This window comes from Hyaena hyaena, unplaced genomic scaffold (assembly GCF_003009895.1).
Source record: "Hyaena hyaena isolate Hyena2069 unplaced genomic scaffold, ASM300989v1 scaffold_137, whole genome shotgun sequence".
NCBI classification, from domain to species: Eukaryota; Metazoa; Chordata; class Mammalia; order Carnivora; family Hyaenidae; genus Hyaena; species Hyaena hyaena.
The window spans coordinates 2,958,625-2,985,404 of NW_024080769.1; the positions used below are offsets into that span (position 1 = coordinate 2,958,625).

General features: G+C 58.3%; 1 protein-coding gene across 1 annotated transcript; it reads left to right on the plus strand.

Annotated features, from left to right (window-relative positions):
* Nucleotides 1–3,537: 3,537 nt before the first annotated feature.
* SEMA7A (semaphorin 7A (John Milton Hagen blood group)) lies at nt 3,538–26,780 on the plus strand. The gene is made up of 14 exons (XM_039238185.1): nt 3,538–3,762; nt 16,901–17,052; nt 17,596–17,637; nt 17,949–18,041; nt 18,264–18,348; nt 18,474–18,584; nt 19,225–19,364; nt 19,980–20,164; nt 21,032–21,140; nt 21,225–21,423; nt 24,044–24,171; nt 24,385–24,539; nt 24,733–24,794; nt 25,087–26,780. The coding sequence occupies exons 1-14, from the start codon at nt 3,594–3,596 to the stop codon at nt 25,446–25,448; spliced, it is 1,992 nt and encodes a 663-aa protein (XP_039094116.1). The 5' UTR covers nt 3,538–3,593; the 3' UTR covers nt 25,449–26,780.

Genomic DNA, 26,780 nt, shown 5'->3' on the forward strand with positions numbered 1-26,780 from the left:
GTGTCAATACGTGTGCCCTTGCAGTCACGGGCCTGCATACAGTGAGCACACAGTGAGTTGGAATTTCTCGACGTGGCCTGGGTGGCCATAAACTTTGAGAGGTGTTTTTTGTTTTGTTTTGTTTTGTTGCCACTGCTTTAAAACTGTGAGTTTCAACAGAAACTCAATTTTCAGCTTCTAGTGAAAAGTCAGACTGTCGGTCTTACTGGATGTATTTTCCCATGGCCCCTGTGGCCTGGGGCTGCCCTGTAGACATGTGTTCTCCTGGTGTTCCCCAGCCCCGCCCTGTCCCCGGCCGCTTCACTGTTCTCAGGATTCCCCTGGTCTCTGCCCCCTGCCATGGGTGCTAGTGGAGGGGGTGTAGTTGGAGCTGCTGTTGTGAGTGGACAGCCCAAGGTGGACCTCCTAGCATGGCGGGTCTAGCATGAAGGGGCTGTTAGGCGCTTGGGTGACTGATACCTGCCACAGGCTTGTTAGGGGTGGGTCATTCCTTTGAAGACCCATGGAATCTGGGCTGAGGAGGGATGCTCTGAGTAGGACCCTGCAAGGCTTTGCCTGGAAGTCTGGGGAGAGGTGTCGATGCTGCTTTGGGGCCATTGAACTTCAGGTCCATGTGTGTCCATTTCTCTGACTCCCTAAGGGGCCTTCTGGATTTGGCTGTGCCTCAGCTTCCCACAGGGAAGACCCCTTCAAGGTCTCTTTCTCCAAATAGGAGCCCCTGTACCATTTCTTTCTCCCATCCTTATCCCCGGACCCCCCATATGGGGAGCCACGGGAAAGGGGGAAACAGGAATACACCTCCCCTCAGACCTGTCCGCGTTCACATCTGTGGCTTCCTCTGCTCGTCTCTTTCCCACCATTTGCTGTGAGTAGAGATTATGCCCCTGCCCTTGGTCCAGGCCCCAAAGCTAGCCTTGGCCTCCAGTGAGGCAGGCAGGCTCTTGTCACCACCTGTCCCATCCTCACTTGATTTCCCTGTGCTGCCGGAAGCACACCAGAGTCCACACCCACACACTGGTCCTCTGCTTTGCCCACCCCACTATACTCACAGTCTCGTTGCTCTCTCCTTCTGTAGAGCTACTGCCCCAATCGTGGGTCTAGTTCTCACCTCCCCTGGCTGCCTGTAGCCCACCAGGAGTGGGCTGCCATCTGGCCCTTTGCTCCTCGATTGGCTGGCTCAGGGGTACCCATTGGTGCAGCAGGTGCTAAGCCGGGCATGGAGAAACCCAGCCAGAGGCCCACCCTAGGGCATGTCCCATGAGGTGGGACAGTCTTCAGCATTACCCCCTCATTCCCACCCCAGCCTGGGGAAAAAAAATTCCCTGGCATCTATCCCAGGTTCCATCTGCTGCCCTGTTGCTTGGGAGGCTAAGCCCAGCCGCTGGCCTGTCCTTCTGCCTGGCACCTGGTAACCCGGGCCCTGCCTGGGTCTTTCTGAGGATCATTTGGATCCAGATTCCAGCTACACAAGCGGGCAGCAGCAACAGGGTGCAGTGCACTGAGCAGAACATGATGATGTAGAAGATAAGGGTGTGGGCCCCAGGGAAATGACCTGAGCTTCTATCACGGTCCTTCTCCATCTAGCTGTGTGACCTTGGGTACATCACATTCCCTCTCTGTACCTTGGGTTTTTTTGTTTGCAAAGGGAGCCAAATAATAGCACCTATCTTATAAGACTGAAGATGGACTGAGTGGGGCTCAGCACCAACCATTGCTGTTGCAGTCAGAAAACCCAGGTCCACCTTGGCCCTACCAGCCAACCTTGGGCAAATCCCTCCCCCTCCCTGTGCCTCAGTGTCCTTCTCTAATATGGGGTTATGCCCTCTCCCTTAGCGAGGGAGAGAATGTAGAACTGGTGGGGATAACGTAGGTGGAAGTGGGTTGTGTGTTGTGAGTTGCCTAGTATGTGGGCAACGTGATCATTAATTCTGACTTCTCAGTTCTTTAAAGGCAGAGCCATGTGATTTCTTTCCTTTCCTTATCTTTGCAGAGAGGATAGACTTTGGAGGCCATACAGTTCAGCAAATGAGGCCCAGGGCTGGAGAGAGGGAGAGTCCCGGAGACAAGCCTGGGGCAGGACCTGCTGCTGGGGTCAGGGCCACGGGCTTGGGTACAGGCCTGGAGAGGGACTCTCTGCTCCTAGCCTCCCTCTGCTCTGCATCACCGTACCTCCGGGCCTCAGAAAGCTGTTGGCCCCACCCAGGAGGCCGGGAACCTAGTCCTGCCCTATCTCTAGAGGCATGCTGATTACACCTTTTGGCCTGTTGGGGTATCTTGGGGCTCTTAGGGAAGCAGGAGGGGGATAGCTGGAAACAAAATATGGAAATAGTACAGCAAAACTTCCTGGTAAGAAAACTTTCCTGGCCAGGGAAGCTTATGCCCGTCTTCGCTGGTATCTGCAGTGTGCAAATCAAGTCCAGCTAGGGGTGTGGGTCCTAGACACCCATCTGTACTTCTGCCACTGTCTCCTCTCAGCACAGCCTCCCCGGGGAGAGGTATCCAGTAAGCCCTGGATACATGGGATTCTCATCCCTGGTTCCCACAGGCACAGAGGAGGTGGAGAGTCTGGGCCCTCTCTGGCCTGAGCGAGAGGAGACCCCTTCGTAAAGGGCAGGCATGTGGCTCTGAGAGGATGAGCTGATGGCAGAGCTGCCTGGAGGACTGTCCACCCAACTGCAGGGGAACCGGGTCTGGATTCTGCCGGGGATCATCCCTAGGTCATCAGGCTGCCTGCTCGACTGAGCCCTATACACTTTGGGGGCAGAGACTCCCTAGGGCTGGTCTGACCCTGCCTCCGGGACGAGTCCTGGGAACGCACAGGAGGCTCCCCTCTCTCTACTTGGGAAAGGGGACTTCTTAATTATATCCCCCTCCACTCACATGGAAATGAGTTTGGATTTTCTGAGCATACACCAGCTGGCTGGGGGGAGGCAGCCCAGAAGGCTGCTGGTTGGGAAAGGGAGGAGAAGGGAGAGGGGAGGGAGTCAGGCCAAGATGAAAATTCCATGTTCTCACAGCAGAGCACCAGTGGGGTGCTGAGTGCTCCTCAAGGATCATCTACTCCTCTTCCCCTCCCCCATCCCCCAATTGTGGGGGGAAGCATCTTGCTCCTCCATATAGTCTCAGAGGGAACCGTGTCCCCTCAAGCTAGCCTGTCCTCTGAGAACCACAGTTTTCAGAGTCCAAACAGCTTAGCTGGCCGTTAGTGAGGTTACCTGGTCCATGCCCTAGGAGAGGTGCTTCCTGACTTTTAGGCCAACCCTTTCATGGGGTGGGGGGGCGTGGATCTGAGGCCCAGAGAGGGGACAGGGCCTGCCACTGATCAGAGAAGTCCACGCATGTCTTGTCCCCGGCTGTTCGGGTTCTTCCCTTGGAGTTGCCAGGGAGAGGGTGGCGAAGGTTCCCTGGCTGTGGGTACTGCGCCCCCCTTGGGCAGCAGGGAGGCGAGAAAGGCTGCGGGGTAGGGAAGGGGGGGGAGGGAGGGTGGGGTCAGGAATTTGACTCCGCCTCCTTGCACTGGGAGCAGCCTGCGGTCGGGCGCTGGCTCAGTCTCGGCTGCTCGCCGCTGTCGCTCCCCGCTCCCCGGCTGCGGGATGACACCGCCTCCGCCCGGATGCGCCTCCCTCGGCGCCCCGCGCGCCCGCGTCCCCGGCCCGCTGGCTAGGTCCCGGCTCCTGCTGCGGCTGCTGCTGCTGCTGTGGACGGCCGCCACCTCCCAAGGCCACCCGAAGACCGGACCCCGCATCTCCGCTCTCTGGAAAGGTAGGTGGCGCCGCGCGGCTGGTGGGGCGAGGGATCGGACGCGGCGCGGGGCGGGTGCAGAGTGTGCGGCACCAGAGGGAGTGCGTGCGCGGCTCTGCGGGTCCCGGGCTGTCCCCGCAGGGAGTGTGTGGGTCTGGGTGAGTGTGTGAGTGTGCACGCTGGCACGCTGGAGCGGGCTGTAACGCTGCGGTGAGCGAGCGGCGGGGGCCGGAGCCCTGGCTAAGTCGCTCCAAGTCCGCCCCCAGTCGGGAACCGCAGCGCCGGGGCTCAGGGGAGGGAGAGGGCCCCTCTCTCGGCTGAGAGGCATTCTCGGTCCTCCAGCGCTAGGACCTCTGTCCAGGACCTTTTCTTCGGTCGGGACCTCCACCCAGGTCTCCTCTTCTTGAGCTGCGGGCTCCACTGTCGCACGCAGCGCGGGCTGGGCCGGCAAGGGGGGCGCGGACCCCTTGCCGCCGCCGCTGCGCTCCGGCTGCGGGAACAAAGACCCCGCTGCCTGCCCCCGCCCCTGCCCCGGCCCGGAGCGCGGGCCGGGTAAAGGGGTGGACACCCAGTGGCGAGCCGGGACAAGGTGCGCTGCGGAGGCTTGGGGCACCCGGGCGCTGCCTCTGCAATGCCGGGACCGGCCGCTCCCCCCTTGTCCGCACGTGGCAGTTGTCACCAGGAATCGGCGTCAGCGTGGGGGGGCAGTGCCCGTTGGGTGGGGCACGGACATTGGGACCCCCAGGTGGCGGATCTGGGGAGGGAGTGCAGCTTTTAGGCCTCGGTAGATATGTGAACCGGGGGAACAGCGTCTCCCCTAGGGGCGCCTCACTTTAGACCCCTGTACAATGGGTCAGAAAGCCGGCTTAGGTGGGGTTTGAGTCTTTCAGCTTTGAGGAACTGAGCTCCCCTCCCCTGCATTGCACACAAATGCTTCCCCGCCTCTAGACCAACAGGGCTCTGTCCTCCAAATTTGGCGGCACTGCAGCCTCCCCATAGTGGTGGTGGGGGGTGGGGGACTGGTCTGGTCTGGCCCTGCTGAGAGCCCTTTGATGCCTGAGGCGGTTTGCAGGAATTGCCAGAGCCTGAAGCATTATCTGGGGCAGGTATTCTTAGCAGAGAGAGGAAAAAATCCCACACACAAAACAAGTAGCCTGAGCTGCAGCTGCAGCCAGAGGAATGTGACTTGTCCAAGGTCACTCCGCAGCATATGTGCTCACAGTGCAGACTGGGGGCTTTGATCGGTCACCTGACCAGTGCTATTTCTGAGTTAGGGAGGGGAGAAGGATTTAGGCAATATTTTGGCCATAAAGGAGAGACTCTGGGGGCCAGTTCTGCTATCCAGCCAGAGGTATTTCTGGTAGACATAGAGCAGGAAGCTGGACCTCTGTTCACCTATTGGTGGTGGACGAGCTCCGACCCAGGCTTTCTCTGCATCGCCAGCATCTTTGCCTTGACTCTGTCCCCTTTGCTGTCCCGGACAGCACAGAATTTGGGCACTCTGAAAAGAACACGTGGCCATAACTGAGTGTTCTGGAATCTCCCCCTGCACCAAACCCCTTGCACTTGGCTCTGCTTGTCCCTACCCCCAAGTCTTCTAAGACCCCTCCCCCTATACTTAATGCGCAGCCACATCTTAGCACTTAATGTGAACCTCCACATCTTGGGCACTTAGTCCCCACCCTGGGGCTATTTAAAGCTGCTCTCAGTCCTCTTACCCACTTTCAAAGCTCCCAGCGCAGCTCTATCTCTCCCTGCGCACAGTTCACAACTATACCACAGAGGCCCGCATTGGCGGTGCCCTCTGCTTCATAATGCACTATTGATCCCTACTGGGATCTGCCACCCCCTCACCTATCTTGTCCAAAGGCAGTCTTTGCCATCTGGACCAATGCCAGGCGCCCCACTGGCCAGACGGACCCTGCTGTCCGCCTAACCCCCCCGGCCCACCAGCTGGTGATGGTATGCCTGGCTGACAGCTGCCTCCTATTTCCTAGGGGGGTGACACATGGCAGTCGGACAGGAGTGGGTTTGGGCAAGGCAAACAGGGGAGTAGGCTGAGAAGGGGGCCCTCCAGCCTTTGCTGTAGGCCCAGGTCCCTGTCTTGCAGGGGTTGGGGTGCTGTGAGAGCTGGGTTCCATGAATGACTAGATCAAAGATCATGGTAGTTTTGGAGCCAGTTTTCTATGAAGCATAGACTAGAGTTTTAGTTTTAAGCCAGGATAGGTGCAGGGACCGGAGTAGGTATGGAGAGTTTTTCTCTGTCGCTTGTTTTCTGTTGCTTGGTCTCCTAAGCCTCAGGGAAAGATTAGATCAGGGGATTCTGAGAGAATCCCAGCCTGCACTTACTGGGAAGGTTGATGCCTCTTCTGCCTGATGAAGGCCTGGCCAGAAGAGAGAGGAATGTTTCAGCACTGACCTGCTGGGTTCCCTTGAACTCTCTGCATCTGTCTCTGACCCTCAGAGCCCGCCAGATCAGGAAGGGCTCCGGAGATTGTCCTCTAAGGGCGTCATGGACACATGAACCAGTCATAGATGCAAAGTGTGGGCCTGACCCCCCTGTAAGCAGGGGCTGCAGGAATGGGTTGGCATGCTGATGGATGCCGTGCACCCCTCTCCCCTTCCATCCCTGCTTGGAGGAGATGGAGAAGGCCAGGAGGGTCCCAACCCCCAAGATCAGAGGTGAGCCAGCATGTCCACAGAGAGAAACAGGGCCCAGTCTCCAGCCTCCACCTGCCCAGCCGGTTCTGGGGCTCCCTTGTCCAATTAAACAACAACAGGATGTTATTGTTGACTTGGTGGCTGCTGGGGGAGCCATTATGGGGCGACTCCCTAGGGCAGGGGGTTATTGTCACCTCCTCCAGGAGATGAGGTCACAGCTGGGGCTCCCCAAGCATCAGCATTTCCAGTGGAAATCCTTGCCCCCTTGGGGACTTAGATGTGCTCATCACCTTCAAGGTGAACTCCCCCTGCAGACCCAGGGAAGGGGGGCAATTCCTAGGAGGAGAGGGGGGTTTCCCGAGCTGGGGAGAGATGCACAGTGATGTCACCTGGAGCATCCTGCCATGCTGTGTGGCCCCTCTGTCCTGGATAGTGAAGATTCTGAGAGTCGGCTGGGGTGGGGTGGATGCTGGCATGGGCTTAAGACATATATGGCGTAGGGAAAGGAGATGGGAGGTCAGGGGCCTGGCTCTGGTCCTAGCTCTCACCTAATTTCCTGTGTGACCTTGGGCACGTACATGCCTCTTTCTAAGCCTCAGTTTCCTCAAATGTCCAAAACGAGCAGAGGGAAGAGCTTATATTTATCAGAGTGCAAATTGCCTGGGATGGGCGGAGGCTGCGGTGGCCAGTTCAAACCTTAGCAGCGAGGAGAAATTGAAACCTGGGAAGTCAGGGGAAATCCTTGAGTTCTGTGTTCTTTCCTATCTTTTTCTCTCAAGAGCTGAAGGCTGTGAAGCAGCTGGAGGAAGTAGCTCATTGGTTTGTGGTCTCCAGTGGGGGACATAGTAATTTAGTGTATTTGACATTTGCTGGGGCCAACCGTGTTGGTCCCAGGGCAGGGCTTGGGGACCCAGGGATGAGAAAATAGACAAGTTTGTAGATTTCTCAGGGTAGATGGGGAGGCAGACAGGCAGGTCAGCCTTCAGTTACAATAAAATGTGGCAGGGCCTGTAACAAAGGGCAGCTATGGGGATTGAGAAGATACCTAATCCAGTCTGCCCAACCAGGGAGGGCTTCCTGGGAGAGGTGGTAAGTTGGGATGGCAGGAGGAGTAGAAGCCAGCTAAGGAGGGGGGGGGGACAGGAGGAAGCACCTGATGTGACATGATTTCAGATCCAAAAACTTGCAACTAGGACCAGGGAGAGGAGAGGAGTTGAGTGAGTGTCCCCAGGAAGGAGGGGACCTCTGAAACGGGCCATTTGACCTTACACAGCCAGCAGGAAGAGGGACGTGGCAGGGAAGGCCTCCTGAGTGTCCTAGCTCCCCGATAGGAAGCCAGGGCTGGGTCCAAGGAGACCAGAGCTTTCTGCCTAAATCCTGACTACCCAAGTTCTCTGCCAGTGATTCTGCCTGTGGGGAAGATCTAGGCTCTCTTGCTGAGGGAGAGGCAGATGCCTTTTCTCTGACCAGCTTCCCCTTCCAGGAACCTTCACCTTAGCGGGGGTAGATCATTGGGCTGAGGGGACATGGCAGGTTGGGAGGGGTTCTGGGCACCCAGGAGAAGCAGGGAGAATTAGGTACCCTTCTTTGCAGAGGGTCAGGCTAGGGCCCCTAATGTGCAGGCGGTAAGCTGAGGCTCCAGCCAGGGGAAGGGGTCCAGCCGCCCTCAGAGGGTAGTGGTGGGAGTGGGTGGCCCTAGAGTTGACAGCTGAGGCCCTAGCTGACGTCCTATCTTCCACCCCCAGCCCCACGTGTCCCTCATGACGGCTACTACGTGGCGTCTGGCTATGTCACAAGAGCCTGACCATACTTCCTCTGCTCTGTTGGCTGCTCAGGGACCCGGAAAGCTTCCCCTTCTTTTAGCTTCCTTTTTTGGGCAAGTCTGTCTGTCCTCTTGAGGCCCCTCCATCCCTCCACGTTGCTGTGGTGAACAGTCCACCTAGAACACACAGTGACAGAGCTACTGCTCTCCCCAGTGCTGCGTGGTGGCCAGGCCCCATGCCTACCTTATATCCCAGACATCTTTCCTCACTGCTCCCCAGCGCCCATGTTTCCCTGCCTCGGGGCCGCTGCCCTGCTGGTCCTCCCTCCCAGCACCCTTTTCTCTTCCTTTCTGCCATTTCTGTCTCACTTCCTCCAAGGAGACTTCTTAGGTGACTCTAACCCATACAGCCAAATGGGGCAGAGCTTAGGACATCAGAAGACAAATGTCAGAGGTCAACATGTTCCCCCACACGTTCCACAGATGGAGAAGCTGAGGCCAGAGATGACAGGGACTGGCCCAAGGTCACCCAATGACATAGGCAGAGCTGGGACCAGGACTATATCTTCTGCCCAGGCCTGCTCTTGGCCTCAGCTATTGGACTCCCTCCACTTGTCTGTCTGCCTGCATGCTCCTTCCCCAGGTATGAGGCTCGCTGAGCACTTTCCTTCTCAGCCAGCTCAGCTGAGCCCAGACTCTTGCTGCCCCAGTGCTTTCTGCTCCCAGGAGCCCCACTGGCCATGACCATCTTCCCTTCAGGACTTTAGATTGGGCCTCTTCTGGCCTTTTCCTTGGGGCAGCTGGGCCTCGGGTCTTGAAGGCAGGTTGATCTGTGCCACGGGCTAATCTGGGTTTAACTGTCACGGCAGCCTGGGATTAGGCTGATCCCACCCTGCCTCCTGCATCCCTTGCTTCCAGGCAGCGCCCTGGGCTCTGTGCTAACACCCTCAGGGGCACCCCTCACTGAGGGGGAGGGGGCAGCCGGCACCTGCCCCCGTGCCTAGGTCTGTGTAGCTCCTCTAGGGGAGAGATCAGAAGGCCTGGACCTGGCCTTGGTGGGGGGTGGAGGGGGGCAGAGAGGTGCGTGGAGAGGTGGGCACCTGGGAGATCCGGAACCTGTAGGAATAGCCACGAACTGTGACAGGAGGTGAGAGCAGGACAGGTCAGCGTGGGGTGAGAGGAAGAGCCAGACTGAGAGCGAAGGGCAGGTGTATGGGGTGAGGGCAAAGTGGGGCGTGGAGAAGCACTTGTGTTGTTTATCTGCTGGGCCCACGGCTCGAGGCCAGCCTGGTGAGGAAGGAAGGTCACCATGATAAACTCAGCATGCTGTCAGTGGCCCAGGAGCCTATTCCAAGAGGTCTGCCCCTCTGACGTGGCCTACTACCCCGCTCCACCCCTTCCTACTATCTAAGCTACCCTTACTTGCCCAGCCCTGGCCTTGGCTTGGCCCGGGGCCCACAGAGTGAGAGGAGGCCCGGCCTTCACCTTCAGGACCCCACAGTCCAGGTGAAATCCCACCAGACAGTGGGATCTGAGAGAAGATGGTGTGTGCCAGATGGTGCATAGCACAAGGTCAGAGGGAGGACAGAGCAGTGAGGGCTGGAGCAGTCAGGAATGCTTCCTAAAGCCAGGGGGGTTGACACCAGGTGTTCAAGGACAGGAAAGACCATGTGCTCAGACAGAAGGGGAAAGGGCAATCAAGGTAAAGAAGAGCACAAGCAAAGGTGCGGAGGAGGGAAAGAGCCTTGGCAGAGATGAGCAGAGATGGGCCTTGACTGCCAGGGAGAGGGAGAGGGCCCTGCTGGGATAGGCAGTTGGGAGTCATGGTAGGTTCTTGAGCTGAGGAGTCAGGGGTGGAGGCGAGTGATTTTGGTTGGTGCTGGTTGGGTAGGAACCAAATAATAAAGAAGGGTTCATGAGCACATCCTGCCCTTCACTGTGGTCTACCCCAGGCTGGACAGTGCTTTCTATTCTGGGCAGAGACCTCAAGAAATTTATCTTCCTAATTAGCCATGCTGGTCAGTACTCAGAGCTGTGCTGCACCCCCAGATCCCTACCACCCCACCCCAGCACCCCACCCCACCCCACCCCCGATCCCTGGCGCCTCAGGCCTGCACACCCACTCTTTTATGCTCTCTCTGGACCATTGTGGTTAGAAGTTAGGCTTTCAGCCTCTGACAAGGCTTCACCCTCTCTGTTCCCCAGTGTTCTCTTTTGTGTAAGAAGCACTGGCCTGGAAGTTTCCAAGGGTCCTTCTACGGAGTGCAGTGCTATAAGCACAGAGTCCAGAATCTGAGAGTCAACCTCCATGCCACCACTTAACACCACATAACTGTGTGATCCTGGGCCAGTTACTCAAGTTCTGTGTTCAAGTTCTCACTGCGCTCACTATAAAATGGGGGGAATAAGAGATCCCTCCTTGTAAGGGTTAATGGTGATCAAATGAGTTAATTTATGTAAAAATCACTTAGAATAGTGCCTGGCACATAGTAAATGCAATGGAAGAGTTAGGTGGTAGGGAAATCATTGTGGCCATCACTGTCGTTCCTCTCCTTTGGCATCTCTGATTTCCGATGAAATGCAGCCCTGGGAGCCGGCGCCTGCCAGCTCTCCCTCACTGGCTCTGCTGAGGGGCCAGCCTTGCTCTTTGCCCACTCCTACCCTCCCCCCGGCACAGGCGAAGAGCTGAGCTGGGGAAGCTTCTGTTTCTCAAGTGTTCCCGTCTTGCCTGCCTCCCTCTGTTAGAGTCATGTAGCCATCCTCTGCCCTCTGCCCTGGCTCTGGGCCCAAGGGCAGGCCCTATGCCTGTCATCTCCTTTAAAGGATAGTTGACCTTGGCCTTACTCTGGGGCTTTTGGAACCTGCTGGGCTGAAGAACAGGCGGAAGGTGGACAGGACATGATGTTCATCCTGGGTTTCCTGCCTTCCCTGGCCTTGGAAACTTCTCCCTGCTCAGTGCAGCCTGGCGCACCCACAGCCCGCTGTCCATACTGCCCCTTGCCCTGAAGCCTTTGCCCCAGCTGGTCTCTCCACCAGCCAAGCCTCTGGCTATTCGAGCACAGTGGCATGGTGCAGAGAGCACATGGCCCTTGCCGGCCTGGAGGGGCCTTAGTTTTCCTGTCTATAAAATGGTACAGGGGTAACTGGGTGGCCCAGTGGGTTGAGCGTCTGACTCTTGATTTTGTCACCTCAGGTTGTGATATCGAGCCCCACGTGAGCCCCACGTCAGGCTCCACACTCAGCATGGAGCCTGCTTGGGATTCTCTCTTTTACTCTCTCTCTCTCTCTCCCTCCCCGACCCCTGCTCCTCTCCTACATTCTCTCTCTCAAATACCAAAATAATTTTTAAAATGGGGGTACATACACTTGACTTGCCTTCTTTGCAGGGTGGTTGGGGAATTTGGCAGGCTAGTTGATGGGGACAGAGGGTGAGGTTGGCTTCTCCTGCTACCCCCACCTCCATCCAAAAGCTGTCTCTGACTTTTCCAAGACTCATCACCCCACCTTCCCTGAAGATGAACTCAACCCTGACTGTTTTGTGATTTGTCCTAAGAACCATGACTGGGTCATAAAACCTAGATGGTAGTAGGTACTAGTCTCTTCAATTCACAGAGAAGGAAACTGAACTCTGGACAGCCTGGTCACAACCGACCAGCCACCTGGCTTCCAAAGAACACAGGCTTCTTGGAGCCCGGGCTGAGCCCACATGGGAGATGTGCTCCCCTCCCCCACCACAGCTAACCTTGTTGGGTGGAGGGGTGTGCCCCTTCAGCCCCCGCACAGCTCACTGTTCCTATGGCTGGTGAAGACAGGCAGACCTGTCCCTCCGTCGTGAGCTCAGTACCACCTCAAGGGCCTGCCAGGCAGCTGTCTGGACACTTGCTCTGTCCAGTGTTACCAAAACGCCAACGGCAACCGTCACTGCTCCTTGGCATGGGCCGGAGCCACCCTGGAAACTGGGCTTATGGGTATAGGACCAGCGTCTCCTGCCCTCGTTCCTAGCCATATCTGGAGAAACAGAGATGAAACAGTTGCTCATTTGCAGTCATCCCAGTGGGAAGGTTTCCCTCCGCTGATCTGACGCAGCGCTGAGTTTCACCATTAGTCACTCCTTAGGGTTTGAGGCCTGGATTACTAAAGGCTCCCGAGAGATCAGGGCTCACCTGGAATGTGGGTGGGTGGGTGATTCCCTTCAGTTATCAGGTTAGCAAGTTTTCACCTGGTGGGAAGGGAGGGAAGGACGGGGAGCAGGACGTGACCCAGGGAACTAGGAAGAAGCAATATACAGTGTTTTGTAAATCACCTCTGGGTGGTGGTCCCAAAGGGCTGGAGCTGGTGATGGGCACCGGATGCACTGGGCTGTAGCCTTGGCCCTACCTCTGCCCTCCTTGCTATGTGTCTTAGGCCACTGGCACAGCCTGTCTGGCCTCTGTGCCCTCTCAGCTCAGTGATTGTTCAGTCATCTCCCTTCTACCTTGACCTGTGGGGTGTGCGTTGCAAAGGGTGGAGAGGCTGGATACTAATTCGTGGACCACATGTGGCCCTCCCTCCTCTTTCTCGGCTGTGTGTGTGTGGTATGTGAGGGTGTGAGGTGGGCCTGACAATACAGGGTGGGGTGCAGCTGTGGGAGGATGTGGCTGGGTCCCCAATCAGAGGTTGGCCTGGCTCCTGCCCTGTGCCCAGGCCTCCCAGGCTGCCTGACTCAGGCATTGCCTGCTGTGTGCCCACATTCCTACCATTCTCAGGGCCTGCCTCAATGCCCACTTTCAAAGGGCTCCTTGAGGTTAGCATTCAAGGCCCGCTGGGTCAGTGGGTCAGGCTGGAAGGCTGTCCCTGCCTTGTTGCTTCCCTTCATGGGCAACAATATCCCATACATTCCAGCCCCAACTCTACTGTCCCAGGCTGGCCCCCTCTTTCATAGGCTGTGAGGATATGGGGGCAGTGGGGACCAGATGGTAACAACACTCAGAGTGAAGGAGAGAGGAGGAGCGATAACCCCCCAAGGCCAGCCTGCTTTAGGAAAACCATCTTGCAGGAACCCTGGACTTGCCCCAGCTCATAGGCCACTGGCACTGTGGTAGGAGGGTTGTGGCTCCAAGAGCAGTCAGGTCTGATTCTTTCCAACAGCATCTTGTCTCCCATGCCCAGCTATCTTCCTGACCCTCCTTTCTGGCTGGGGCTGGGTCTTGGCCTTGCAGCTCCTGCCATGGTGAGGAAGGTGGGGACTCCAGGGGCTATGGAGTCCGGCTGGGTCCAGGGCAGCCTGAGCATGCTCTTTCTCGGTCCAGAATGAGCAAGGATGGGCTCAGAATTGCATGGGGGTGGGGAGGTCTTGTGCCCAGCCCACCTTTGGGGCCATGCCCTCCCCCATGTGCCCCTAGCCCCCTCCCCTGCCTGAACCCCTGGTTATTCTGGGAGCTTTTAGCTACCACTTAGTCAGCCACTAATGCGTCAGGCCGGGGAGTGAGGGGGGAGATACGGTGCCAGACGGTGCTCCTTTTAGACATCAGGATAGGAAGCAGAGGGGGCTGGTCAGGCAGGGAGAGAAGGGAGGTGGGGGGATACGGAGGAGGGGAGGGTTTCCCCACCCTGGCCCTGCGATCCTAGCCCTGCTCCAAGGGAGGAGAAGGGCAGCAGTGGAGACGGATGGGCAGCATCCTTGGGCTCCCTTCCCCATCACACCCTGGGCCCTTAGGTCTATGTACCCCCCATTCAGTCAGCCTCCCCACCTTTGCTCAGCTGTTTCCCTCGTCTGGAATTCTCTTCCTGCCTGTTCCTGACCCATCCAGCTTTGATCTGCCTCCCCCTGCCCTATGGATTCATTGGGAAGCAAGAAGATGCATTTAAGGATGTGACACTTGCTCACTTGGCTGGGTCTTTTTAGGGGCAACCCCTGGCCTTGCTCAGCCCCTGCGTGGGCGGAGCCTTGAATGCCGCCCCCTCCTTGACCCAGCTCTCTGTGATGGTGCCATCGGGCCATGGGTCCTGGCTGTGAAGGCTTAGTGCTGCCTTCACTTCCAGGCAGCCCTCCTGCCTCTGAGCCCCCAGCCCCCGCTCCTGCAACCTGAACAAAGCTTCCTTTCATGTATTCATCGAGCTGCTGCCGTTCAGACACTTCCCCGGCACAATCAGGCCCTTTGAGGGCCTTGGGCAGTGCGGGAGCCAGGCTGGGGCAGGGGTGGAGAATGGGCCAAGGCCTCGAGCTGGTGCCGTCCTCCCCATGCACATCACCAGGCACAGACTGAGGAGGGGTGGGAGCCTGGAGGTCAAGGGAGGCAACGCTGCAGCCCCTGTTTGTTCTTCTGCAAAATGGGGCTAGCAGTCCCTGCTTCCTCCAACCCTGGCTGCAGCAGCCAGGATTTAAAGGGAACGGGACACAGGCTTGCAGATCTGTGTAGGACTGCCCTGGGCTTCGTGCTGCAGCCCCTCAGGCTGCACCCAGCAGTGGGCAGCCCTCGCCCTCCCTCCTATCGTGTCCTCATAAACACTTTGCGAGCAGCCTTGAGTTCTGCCCCGAGACAGTTTTGCATGAGATCTGGGGGGAGGGCTTGCTTTGGTGCAGCCGTCTCACTTTTGGGGCTGGATTTCAGTGTAGGGTCTGATCTCCCCCACAGACCTTGCTCCCCAGGGCTGGGCTTGACTTCCCAGGGCAGGGCTCCCCCCCCCACCTGCCCCCGCATCAGACTGAATTCCCTAGGGCAGGACCATGACCCCCAGACGAGAGCTGCCCCTCAGGGCCCACTCTGGTGCCTCTTCCCCCACCACTAGGTCTGTGGTCAGCATTGCAGTCCCCTCCTCTGGGACCAGTGTGGTTTGAGGGGTAGGCTTGCAGGGGCTTGCACTCTCAGCGCCCAGCCTGTCTCCAGACGTAGACATGCAGCTTTCCCTGGCCAGAGCTGGCTAGGGAAGGCGGGGCGGGGGGGCGGCTGCAGATCGTCTAGATCTCTGGCTGGCTGCCGGTAAAAGGGGAGCCAGGGAGCTGACCCCAGCACTTTAATTTTACCCCAGCTGAAAAGGCGGGGGAGCCTGGGGCCATGCCATGCCTGAGCCTTGGCCAGCACCACATCCCCACCACCCAGTGCAGAGCTGGGGTCTCAGCCCGGCCCTGTGCAGCTGGGGCTGAAAGCGTGAGCCTGGGGTGTGATGAGGCCTGATGTGCTGAGCTGCTCTGGCTGAGTGGGGTGCCCCAGGAGAGCCAGGGGAACCTGAGAGCTGCGAGCTCAGCACTTCTCTGTGGCACGCAGTGCTGCCTCTCCCTGAATGCCCCCCCCCCCCCGCCACTCTCCCCCACCCCCAGAACCAATATTATCTGGAGAAGCCAGCCTGTCTTCCCTCCTAAGCATGACCTTGGACTAGCATGCCCTCAGAGGCCCTGAGTTTCCGCCTCTGTGCCACCAGCCAGGCCACACCTGAGGTGAAAACTGAGAATATCCCACTTCCAGGGATGACTTGACCATGCAGGGAGATAGCTTAAGGAAAGGGAATGAAGGCATGGGTCACAAGGTGTGCCCTCGCTGAATGCAGAATCTGTCGGAGTGACTGGTGTGGCCACGAGAGAGCGGCCGGGGCGGGGGGGGGGGGCAGACTCTGGGGGATGGCTGTCCCTCTCCTGTGGCGCTGCAGTGTGTTCTGCTTCAGGGTTGTTGGGAAGCTGGCTGCTCCTGAAATTGCTGCAGCTGAATAAACAGTGGTCAGGCCGTGCTCTGGGGTGCGGCCTCGAGCTGCTCAGAGATGGGGAGACACTAGCTGTGGCTGATTGCTGGGAGCACAGCCACAGGCTGTCCCATCCCTGTAATTTAGTACCACAACCAGGACAACCTCAGCAATATCACCGGAGATGAGACATCTGCTCCCTGGAGGCAGTGGCTGCAGACAGTTTCTTTTTTGGGAAATATTGTCCCGGTCAGCCCTTCTGCCCACTGTCCCCTGTGAAGGGCTCCCTGTCCCAGAGTTGCTGGGGAGAGAGGGCTGATCTTTCCCCACCAGGGCAAGCTGGCATCCCTGGGAAACCAGACCAGAGCAGCCCTGGCCATAGAGCCGGGCTGGGGCGCAGCAGCGTGGGCTCTAGTTCAGTGCCTGCTACTGACCGTGTGACCTTGGGCTGCCTCTTTCTGGAGTTCCATTTTCCCATCTGTAAACATGGGAGGGAGTGGATGTTCAGATTCCTTTCTGGCTCTGATCTAAGCTGCCCTGCTCACTAAGGGGCTGGGTGGGCCAGGAGGGGGTACAGAGGGCTTCCCAAAGGAGGGGCTCGGGTTCTGACCAAAGTGATCCCTGGGAACCTGGACTCTCAGTGGGTTCTTTAGAGGCCCAGCTCCCTGCAGGGGATGGAGGTGGCTGCTTGCTATCCTGGCAGCAGAGCAGAGGAGCCCTGGTCCCTCCTGCAAGAGCCCGGCTTCTTAGGAAAAGCAGACTGTGCGTGCGTGTGCGTGTGGATGTATGTGTTGAGTGTGGGGGGAGTTTGTTCTCCCCAGGGGTCCCTACATCCTGCCCTCGTCCTGAGGTCACACATATTGTAGGACAGGGGCCTTGGCTTCGAGGTGAGGACAGCTGGTTGCTGGACCCCAGCTGGGGATCCCGCGCTTCTCCCACTCATGGCTCTGAGTCCTTATACTACCCCAGCCCAGACCCAAACACTAGTTGCCAGGCAGGTGCTGCTATGCCTGGCGGGGTGGGGCGGGGTGGTGTTCTTCCTGTCCAGGGTCTCAACATTTCTGCCAATTGCCTCCTCCTCAGGCCGCGCAGGGCAGGACTGGGTGGACTTTGGTCTGGCCGAGCCTCACACGGTGCTTTTCCATGAGCCTGGCAGCTCAACCGTGTGGGTGGGTGGACGTGGCAAGGTCTATATCTTCGACTTCCCCGAGGGCAAGAACGCCTCCAAGCGCACGGTGAGCCTAGACCCCTCTGCCTGGATCCCTCTGCTGGCTCCGGGGGCAGAGCGGAGCCCCTCCTTCGTTCCCTCCTTGCCCCATTTCTCTCATCTCCCCTCTGTCCTTGGCGAGGGGTCTTGGGGAATCCGGGGGAGCTAGCATCTCTTTCTAAACAGGTCCACCCCCCGATTATGCCCCATATAGGGTCCCTGGGAGAAGCTCCCTAAAGGTAGTCCAGATCGGAGTGGGTGCTGGGGCAGTGCAGAGAAAAGCCCAGAGCTAGGCTCTCCCCAGTCAAGGGAGTAGTGCTGATGGGGGAGACCCAGTCAGGAAGCTGGGCTCCAGAACTCCATGGCCCCTATCTTCTGAGATCTCTCGGCTGGCCTGTAAGCCAGATCTCTGGGCTTTGGCTCTGGGTATCAGGCCAAACAGCCTGTGTGATCTTGGGTAAATCACTCACCCTCGTTGCTCGTCTATAAAATGGGCTCGTCCTGAGGATGCATGGAAAGCACAGACATGTTGCCTTGGCAGAGTGGCCTAATGCTCTCCCCTCCCCTGCAGGTGAACATTGGCTCTACGAAGGGGGCCTGCCTGGACAAGCGGGTGAGTGGGGAAGAGGAGTGCAGAGGGGAGGCTGACCCCCTTGGGAATGGAGTCCCTGAGAGTCTAGGGAAGGAAGCGTGGGCCTGCCTTGGGAGCCGCGGTCTGGGAGAAGCAAGGATTCCCAGCTCTGAAGGGAGACGTGCTCCTTCACTAAGGCCACTGTGTCCTTGCTGTTCTTGGGGGCATTGGAGTCCCTGGAGGTGCCTCCTCTGCTCAGATTTCTGAAGCCCCCTGCCCCAAGACCGAGGGGCCTAGTGCAGGGCCTACCAGGGCCCCCAGCCAACATCTCTCTTTCCCTTTTGCTCGGGCAGGACTGTGAGAACTACATCACGCTCTTGGAGAGGAAGGGTGAGGGGCTGCTCATCTGCGGCACCAATGCCCGGCGCCCCAGCTGTTGGAACTTGGTGAGAAGGCCCCTGCTTGTGCACCTGTTCAGCTCACCCTTGTCTGGGTGCACCAATGCTTCTGCGCCCAGCATGTCGGGAAGGAGCTGGGAGGACTCTGAGGCTGGCCTCACCTCATGTCAAATCCCTGGGGGGATGGGGACCCTGGCTGGGAAGCTGGTGCCCTTGGGAAGCAATGGCCATGGCATCCTGCACTGTCTGACCCTCCTTTGTCTCCCCCAGGTGAATGGCACCGTGGAGTCGCTTGGCGAAAAGAGAGGCTATGCCCCCTTCAGCCCAGATGAGAACTCGCTGGTTCTGTTTGATGGTAGGACAGCTGCCTTGGGCCGGGGGTGGGGAGGCTGGTCAGCTCTGTGTCCAGTGGCCCAGGTTTGGAGGTGGGACTTCCAGGAGCCATGTGCCCTTACCCGTGCGCCTCCCCCCCATGCCCAGGGGACGAAGTGTACTCCACAATCCGGAAGCAGGAATACAACGGGAAGATCCCTCGCTTCCGCCGCATCCAGGGCGAGATCGAGCTGTACACCAGTGATACCGTCATGCAAAGTGAGTCAGGCTCTGGCTGGGCTGTGGGGGCTGAAGAGGCGTGAATGCCCAGGGCAGTGACGGGGGGGAGCTCCCCAAGGGCCACTGGGCCACAGCCCGCTCAAGAAACTGGGGGCCTGAGTAGCCAGAGCCAAGAAGGTTGCCTATAAGGGAGCAGGGGAACAACAGAGACCATAGTGTGGAGGCAGGGTGGGCCCAACACATTCTGGGAGCAAAGCAGAAGAAGCTGCAGGCCCAGCGTGGGGTCCCCAAGAGCCACAGTGTATCCCTCTGCTGAGCTCATGTCGGGACCACACCTCCTTCTCCTCATTAGGACTCTGCCAATTAGGCAGAAGTGACATAGGGGCCCTCAGGGACCTCCCCCCAGTCCCCAGGCATGAAGTCATTGCTCCTGGGCCGATGACATCTTTGTGGAAGAGGGCAAAACAGGTGTGCGGTGGGGGTGCAGAGTCTCGGGCCCCTGGGGCTGTTGGACCTGATGTTCTGAGTTTTAATCTAGGTCTGATTTGCTCTGGGTTTGTAGAGATGTGTGTGTATGTGCGTGCATGCGTGCACGTGCACGTGGGCACGCACGCAGAGTTGGGGTGGGTCCTCTGAGCAGGCTCCCAGCCTCACATCCATTTGCCTGTGTCTCCGGCAGACCCCCAGTTCATCAAGGCTACCATCGTGCACCAAGACCAGGACTATGATGACAAGATCTACTACTTCTTCCGAGAGGACAATCCTGACAAGAACCCTGAGGCTCCTCTCAACGTGTCCCGCGTGGCCCAGCTCTGCAGGGTGAGTGCGTGGCCGAGAGGGCAAGAGTGTGTGTCTGAGCCCGAACGGGAGCAAGCGGACACCCGCACACATGTTTCTGTAAAGGAGCGCGTGAAATGTGCGAGTGAGTCGGGAGCAGGGTTGTGGGAGCAACTGTGTGTGCACAAGAGGGTCCGTGCATCTGTGCTGGGGTGAAGATGGGCTCACGTGTGTGTGTGTGGTCGTGTGCAAACATCTGTATTCAAGCACGATGTGTTTGAGTGCGTTCGTGAGTATGAAAGTGGGTTTACACGTGTCTGTTTGGCCTGTGGGAAGGTGCTGGGCTGCGCGTCTGTGTCACGTGTGCATGTGCGCATGTGTGAGAGGAGGCAGACGCGTGTCTGAGCTGATCTGCTCTCTGGGGACCCGACACCCTTACCCTGCAGGTCCACACCGCTGGCCCTGTGCCCTGGATCGGCTGGATCCTGGCCTGAGAGGAGAGGCACCATGCCTCGTCCCCTGGCAGGTCCTGGCCCCTTTCAGAGCTCCCCTGCATCCTCTGAAGCCTGGGTGCTGGCATTCCTGGAAGCAGGTACCTTGGGTGTGCGCAGCAGCCCGGGCAGGCGCTGAGGGGCCTCCTCTTCCTCACCCTTTCAGGGGGACCAGGGTGGCGAGAGTTCACTGTCAGTCTCCAAGTGGAACACCTTCCTGAAAGCCATGCTGGTGTGCAGCGATGTCACCACGAACAAGAACTTCAACAGGCTGCAGGACGTCTTTCTGCTCCCCGACCCTAATGGCCAGTGGAGGGACACAAGAGTCTATGGTGTTTTCTCCAACCCTTGGTGAGTGACCTCATGCTGGGGCTGGGGCTGGAGCTGGCACTGGGTAAGTGTCCAGCAGGGATTAGGAGGCTTGGGCTTTGCTGAGGAGAAGGCGGATGTGGCCTGAGCGGTGCCTCCAGGTTCAAGGGACAGGGCTGTTGCTGGGTGTGGGGTGGGGAATTGCCAGTACTCAGGGAGGTGCGTGCACTGGTGTTTGTGAGCTTGTATACTACGGGCGTGTGTGCACATGCTATATGCATGCTCACGGCTGCACCTGTGCCCATGTGTCCACAGCTGGGTGCTCTGAGTGGGTGCTGGGTGCTGGGAAAAGGCTGCTCAGGCCTCTTAGGGTGCTGGGTGCTATCACACCTGCTCAGGCATTGCCTGCGCCTGATAATTCACACCTCTTAATCACTCTCATTGATTGAAAACAAGACAGGCAAAGGTGTCAGGGGGGTGTGAGGAGAATTGGGGGACGGAGTGGGGAGGCCAAAACCTTGCTCTGTTGCTCCTGGGTGGGTGGACCCGGCCTGGCTGGGAAGGGGACAGGATTGTGGCCTCCTTGGGCATCAGCATGCTGCAGCTGTGTCCAGAGGGACTGGACAGTCACCCAACAGGAATGCAGATGCTGGGATTTCCCCTGCCCTGGGGTTGGCCTCTGAACTCAGTGATTCTGTGTCAGAACATAGGTTGGGGCTTTAGATTGCAACAGAGAGAAATTGGGTTGAACTTCCCTCTCTCCCTTCTCCCTTCCTTCCCTCTCTCGTTTCCTCCTTCCTTCCCCAGCATTTCATAACTCTCAGGCACCAGGTTTGCTGGGCCGGCCCGGGTGAGTGAGGGTGCGTGGGTTCCAGGCCCCCCAGTGAAGCAGTCTCTGTGTCCCCCCAGGAACTACTCGGCTGTCTGTGTGTACTCCCTTGGTGACATTGACAAGGTCTTCCGTACGTCCTCACTCAAGGGCTACCATTCCAGCCTTCCCAACCCCCGGCCTGGCAAGGTAAGCTTGTGACGCCCACCCTGGCCCAGGCCCTAGCCCCGCCTCCCAGCCATGTCACTAACTTGGACCTTTCTCCTCACCTAGTGTCTCCCAGACCGGCAGCCCATACCCACAGAGACCTTCCAGGTGGCCGACAGTCACCCTGAGGTAGCTCAGAGGGTAGAGCCCATGGGGCCTCTGAAGACACCACTGTTCCACTCAAAGTACCACTACCAGAAAGTGGTGGTCCACCGCCTGCAGGCCAGCCGTGGGGAGACCTTCCACGTGCTTTACCTGACCACAGGTGAGGGGCTACCCCCAGACCTTCTGGCCTGCTCTGTAAAAACGGAGATGGAACGTATAAGGAATGCCATCACTAACATCTGGTTGGATCTTCATACTTGGAAGGAAGAATTGAGTGGCCAAGAGGTGTCAGGTGGCAGCATGCGTGGCTGTGGAAGAGTCAGGCAGGGAAGGAGGTGGGGGCAGAGGGAAGAGGGGAGGGTGTCCTCGGGTGGGAGAAGAACAGGCGTGGGGATTCATAGGCAGAAATGTAGCAAGGCTGAGCAGAGCTGGGGTCCAGAGGTCTGACCCAGGGAAGAGGGTTGGAAGAGACACGGGAAGTCCAGAGGAAGGACCTGGTCCCTGGGATCCTGTGGGCCTCTGCCAGGCAGAATGAGGAAATCAAGCTCTCTCCTGGTCTTTGGGGCCATGCAGGTGCAAGGAAACATTATATGTGGGATGCCAAGAATTTAGTGAGATGTGAAGAAGGACTTCCAGACAGCGGAGCGTTTGCAAAGTCTAGCGAGGACCGCAGAGGGGGCTTTCCTGGGAGGGTTCTGCTGAGCCAGCTCCGAGCTGAGTTTCTGGTAGCTTCTTGCTCCCAGGCTCTGGGCAAAGGGGGCTGCTGGGAGCAAGCACGGAGATCACCGTTGATGGGGCCACAGGCTCTCCTTGAGACCGACTGGTGGTGTCATGGGAAAGGGCAGTGTCTCCCCCCGGGAGCCTAGCACCTCTGGAGCCACACGGCAGGGCCTCAGGCCCCCACCCTCAGTTATTCACATCTCCCCCTCAGTGTGGCTTCCTGCTTTTGTTTCATTTTGTGGCGTTCTCAGGGCCACGGTGGCCTTTTTGGTTGTTTGACTCCTAGAGGCCTCCATGAAAGGAATTCCCCAAGGGGCCCGGCTTCTGGCTGCTGAGACCCCGCTTCTTTACTGCTTCGTTCATCCTGGCTGCACCCATGGGCCCCTGTCCTTGCTCTGCTCAGCAGCGGCTGGTCCAGCCACTGTGGTCAGCCAGGCGATGGCAGGGCACTGGGGTGTAGGAAAGGGAGGATCACAAGACACAGGCCTGGGAGAGATGCCATTTTGGATCCTGCAGCAGGAAGGATTGGGGCCAGATAAGAAATAGAACTTTCTGGGGCGCCTGGGTGGCTTAGTCGGTTAAGCGTCCGACTTTCGCTTAGGTCGTGATCTCGCGGTTCGTGGGTTCGAGCCCTGCGTCGGGCTCTGTGCTGACTGCCAGCTCAGAGCCTGGAGCCTGTTTCAGAGTCTGTGTCTCCCTCTCTCTCTGACCCTCTCCTGCTCACGCTGTCTCTCTCTCTCCTAGAAATAAATAAAACATTACAAAAAAAAAAAAAATTAAAAAAAAAAAAAAAGAAATAGAACTTTCTGAGCCCTCTGCGGAGAGCAGGAGGCACACCCAGCTGGGAGAAGCTATGGGAGGCAGTAATGGGGCTGCCACGGGGTGCCGCAGGCAGTGTGTGCGAAGGCAGTGCCAAGGCTGCGGGCTTATCAGTACAGAGGAGCGTCTGGCCACATCTCAGAGCCTCCGGGAGGGGGCTATAGGCACATAAAGGAAAGTCTTAGGCAAGCGAAGATCCCATCATCTGACTGCTTTTTTGGGGCAAGTGATGCCCTGGGAAATTGGGAGGGAGAAGTGGGGGAGGCAGGCTATTCTAGAAACTGGGACAGCAGGCGAGGTGGGAACGGGAGGGCCCGGAGGTCAGAATGCCCATTAGTTCCTGACAGGTATGAATGGAGAGAGCGTGGCCTCCAAGGCAGTCAGCCTGGCCCTTTTTAGATCTAAGATTTTATAAAAATTAAAAAAAAAATCCCCAAAGATTAAGTGCAATGTGGAGTCCTGGATTAGATCCTGGAAGAGACAAAGGACAGTGGTGGAAAAACCCAAGAAATCCAAATAAAGTCTGTAGTTGAGGTACTCGTAATGTCCCAGTGTCGATTGCTCCATTGTGACAAATGTACCACAATTACGTAAGATGATAACTTTAGGGGAAACTGGGTGAAGGGTATTCGGGAAGTCTGTACTATTTTTGCAGCTTTTCTATAAAGCTAAAATTATTTCAAAATGAAAAGTTTATTTAAAGACAATGTCCCCAAAGAGTCCAGAAAGCAGGGGAATCATTGAAGGAGCCAAGGGGTGGGGTTCTGATGCCTCTGGATTCTAGTTGCCAGCTGTGTGACCTTGAGCAAGTTGCTCAGCCTTTCTGAGCCTCATTTCCTCCTCTTCTGAACTGGGAAGAGAATACCTACCTCTTAAGGGTGTGGAGGATTCAACAATGGGAAACAAAGCGAATGCGCTTGGGCTCCACACAGGATTAAGCTCTCAGGGTCTCAGGGTGGTGCCTATAGGACAGCTGGCTCTGTGCCCCTGTGGCCCAGTGGAGCCTTGGGCCTCCTAGGATGGCTTCTGTGGCCCAGCCTTCGAAGGAAGATTTCAGGGCTGCCCTCAGGCTCCTGGTCACACTCTCCTCGCCCAGCTCCGCCCCAGTCCTGTGACCCTCGCCTGAGGACTTCCCAGCCCTCCCCGCTGCCTTTCGCACTTGGCCCCTCCTAGAGGAAAGCTGCCTGGCTCTGGGGAACTCCTGCCCCCAGGCCCGCTGACCCTCTGCCCCTTGCCCACAGATAGGGGCACCATCCACAAGGTGGTAGAGTCGGTGGAGCAGGAACGCAGCCTTGCCTTTAACATCATGGAGATCCAGCCCTTTCACCACCCAGCCGCCATCCAGGCCATGTCGCTGGACGCTGAGCGGGTGAGCCTCCCCACGCCCACTGTATCCTATGGGGCTACCCAGCGATGGCAAGCTGAGAACAAAGCTCCTTTGCATGTGATTTGCTTGTCCTTTTAAGAGCCTCTGGGCCCCAGGGCCTGCCAAGGCTTGGCAGGGAGGGGGGAGCCTGGGGACTTGGAACTCAGTGTTGGGGCTGGGGGCCCTGGCCTGACCCGAATCGTGCTCTCCTTCTAGCGGAAGCTATATGTGAGCTCCCAGTGGGAGGTGAGCCAGGTACCCCTGGACCTGTGTGAGGTCTACGGCGGGGGCTGCCATGGCTGCCTCATGGCCCGCGACCCTTACTGCGGCTGGGACCAGGGCCGCTGCGTCTCCATCTACAGCTCCCAAGGGTACGTTGGCTAGGATCCTTCATTCCTGGGAGGATGTGGATATAGGAGTGGGGGTGGTGTCAGTGGGCTGCAAGAGGCCATGCCCTCCTCTGGGTGGGCACTACTGCTGACCTGGGTGGGGGATGAGGATGGGGATGGGGCCAGACCCTTCGGCCTCCTGTCTGCTCAGCTTCTCTTCCCCTTCCAACTCCAGGCCGATACTACAGTCCATTAATCCAGACGAGCCACACAGAGAGTGTCCCAACCCACAGCCAGGTACCTGATCTGGCCCTGCGGGACCCCAGTTGCTGAGGGTGGTCCAGGCCTGGTTGAGAGAGACGTGGCCTGGCCCTGGGGGCCCCAGGCGGATGGGGTAGGACAGTCCTGCAGAAGGGGGCTCTGTTGGTATGGGGGGGTTGTTGAGAGGAGGATGGTAGGGGAGGCAGGGGACAGTGGGGAGGAGATTGGGCACTGTGTTCATTTAGAAGCCTTGGCCCGATCTGCAGAGGAGGATACAATCTGCCCTGGGAGCCCTCGGCCTCTCCTCACGGCCACCCCCCTTCTCCAGACAGGGCCCCACTGCAGAAGGTCTCCCTGGCTCGGAACTCTCGTTATTACCTGAGCTGCCCCATGGAGTCCCGTCATGCTACCTATTGGTGGCGCCACGAGGAGAACGTGGAGCAGAGCTGTGAGCCAGGCCACCAGAGCCCCAACTGCATCCTGTTCATCGAGAACCTCACAGCCCGCCAGTACGGCCACTACCTCTGCGAGGCCCAGGAAGGCTCCTACTTCCGTGAGGCTCAGCACTGGGAGCTGCTGCCCGACGACGGCGCCACGGCCGAGCACCTGCTGGGCCGGGCCCGGGCCCTGGCCACGTCCCTCTGGCTGGGCGTCCTGCCCACGCTTGCTCTCGGCCTGCTGGTCCACTAGGGTCCTCTGGGGCTGGGCATGGCGCCGGCCCCTATGGCCTCAGGGGCACTAGAAGAGTCTCCCGACCAGAGCCGGCTGGGCCCGGCGAGCTCCTTGCCCGATGCTTCTTCCAGGGGGACTGCATAGCCTGATGAAGGACACCAGGCCTGGAGATGGCCAGCCGCGGGCGGCTGCCGGGCCCGAGTGGGCCGGGGGGCTGGGGCCACAGAGTGAAGGCGCTGACTGTGAAGCTGGGGCATTGGTGACCTAAGATTTTATCTTCTGGAGATTACTTTTCAAAAACCCCTCCTCAAACTTGACTAAATGCAGTGATGTTCTCAGCCCAAGAGCCCATGGGCCAGAGAATGGGGTTTGGAAAGAGAAACGGGGCCCCAGGCTCTGGACCTTGGGGCTGAGGCCCGAGTCCATGCGGACTCTCTATACCCAGACTGCCCCCTCCTCCTCCCTCCTGCCATGGCTGGGGGTGGCCGCTGTTTTGGTAGGCCCAGGGCTGCCGTCTGCGGCTCCCTCACCAGCCCTGGGTCCCACTAGGCAGCCGTCTTGCATGTTTATTGAAGGATGTTTGCTTTCCGGACAGAAGGACGGAAAAAGCTCTATTTTTATGTTAGGCTTATTTCATGTATAGCTAATTCTGACTGCATCTGTATGAAAATACCAAAACTACATGCTGGGGGTGGGGTGGGGCAGGGAGGGACTGGGGAAGGAATGGGCTGGGGTGGGGGGTCCCAGTCTGAGGCTCCGGGGATGGGATAAGAGTCTAGGGACAGGCATGGGTTCGAGGAGAGTGGCATGAGCTGGCTCTGCCCTGGGATCCCAGTCTGAGGGGGGCATGGTCCCAGTCCCCGGTGTGGGGCAGTTACAGGAGGGGGTCGGGCGAGGGAGACAGGGGAGAATAGAGGAGAAACTGAGCCCTAGGTTCACCACATTCATATAGAAGGAGGAGCCGGGTCCTCAGGGGGAGGTTCCAGGACTCTGCCCTTGGCATTGGGGGCGGGGGGGCGGGGGGAACCCCTCCCCTCCCCTCAGCCCCCTTCCCCAGGGGCTGTGCTTCCACGCTCCTAGTCTCCCACCTTCAGCTCAGGACATGTTATAACTTAGGCTAAACTGTGAATTCTGGTGGGGACAGCCCGGGCCAAGCTCTCCAGGTGCACGGCTCTGCCCCCAGCCCTGTCCGTGAATTTCAACAGAGAGCTGGGCCCTTCTCTGGCTGTGTCTGGCCAGCCCAGGGCAGGGCCTGGGGCCGGCGGCCTTCCAGCTTTGGCCCCTGCATCTCTTCTCAATGCACTTTAATAATGTAACATATTACTAATAAACAAGCTATTTATTTACCTA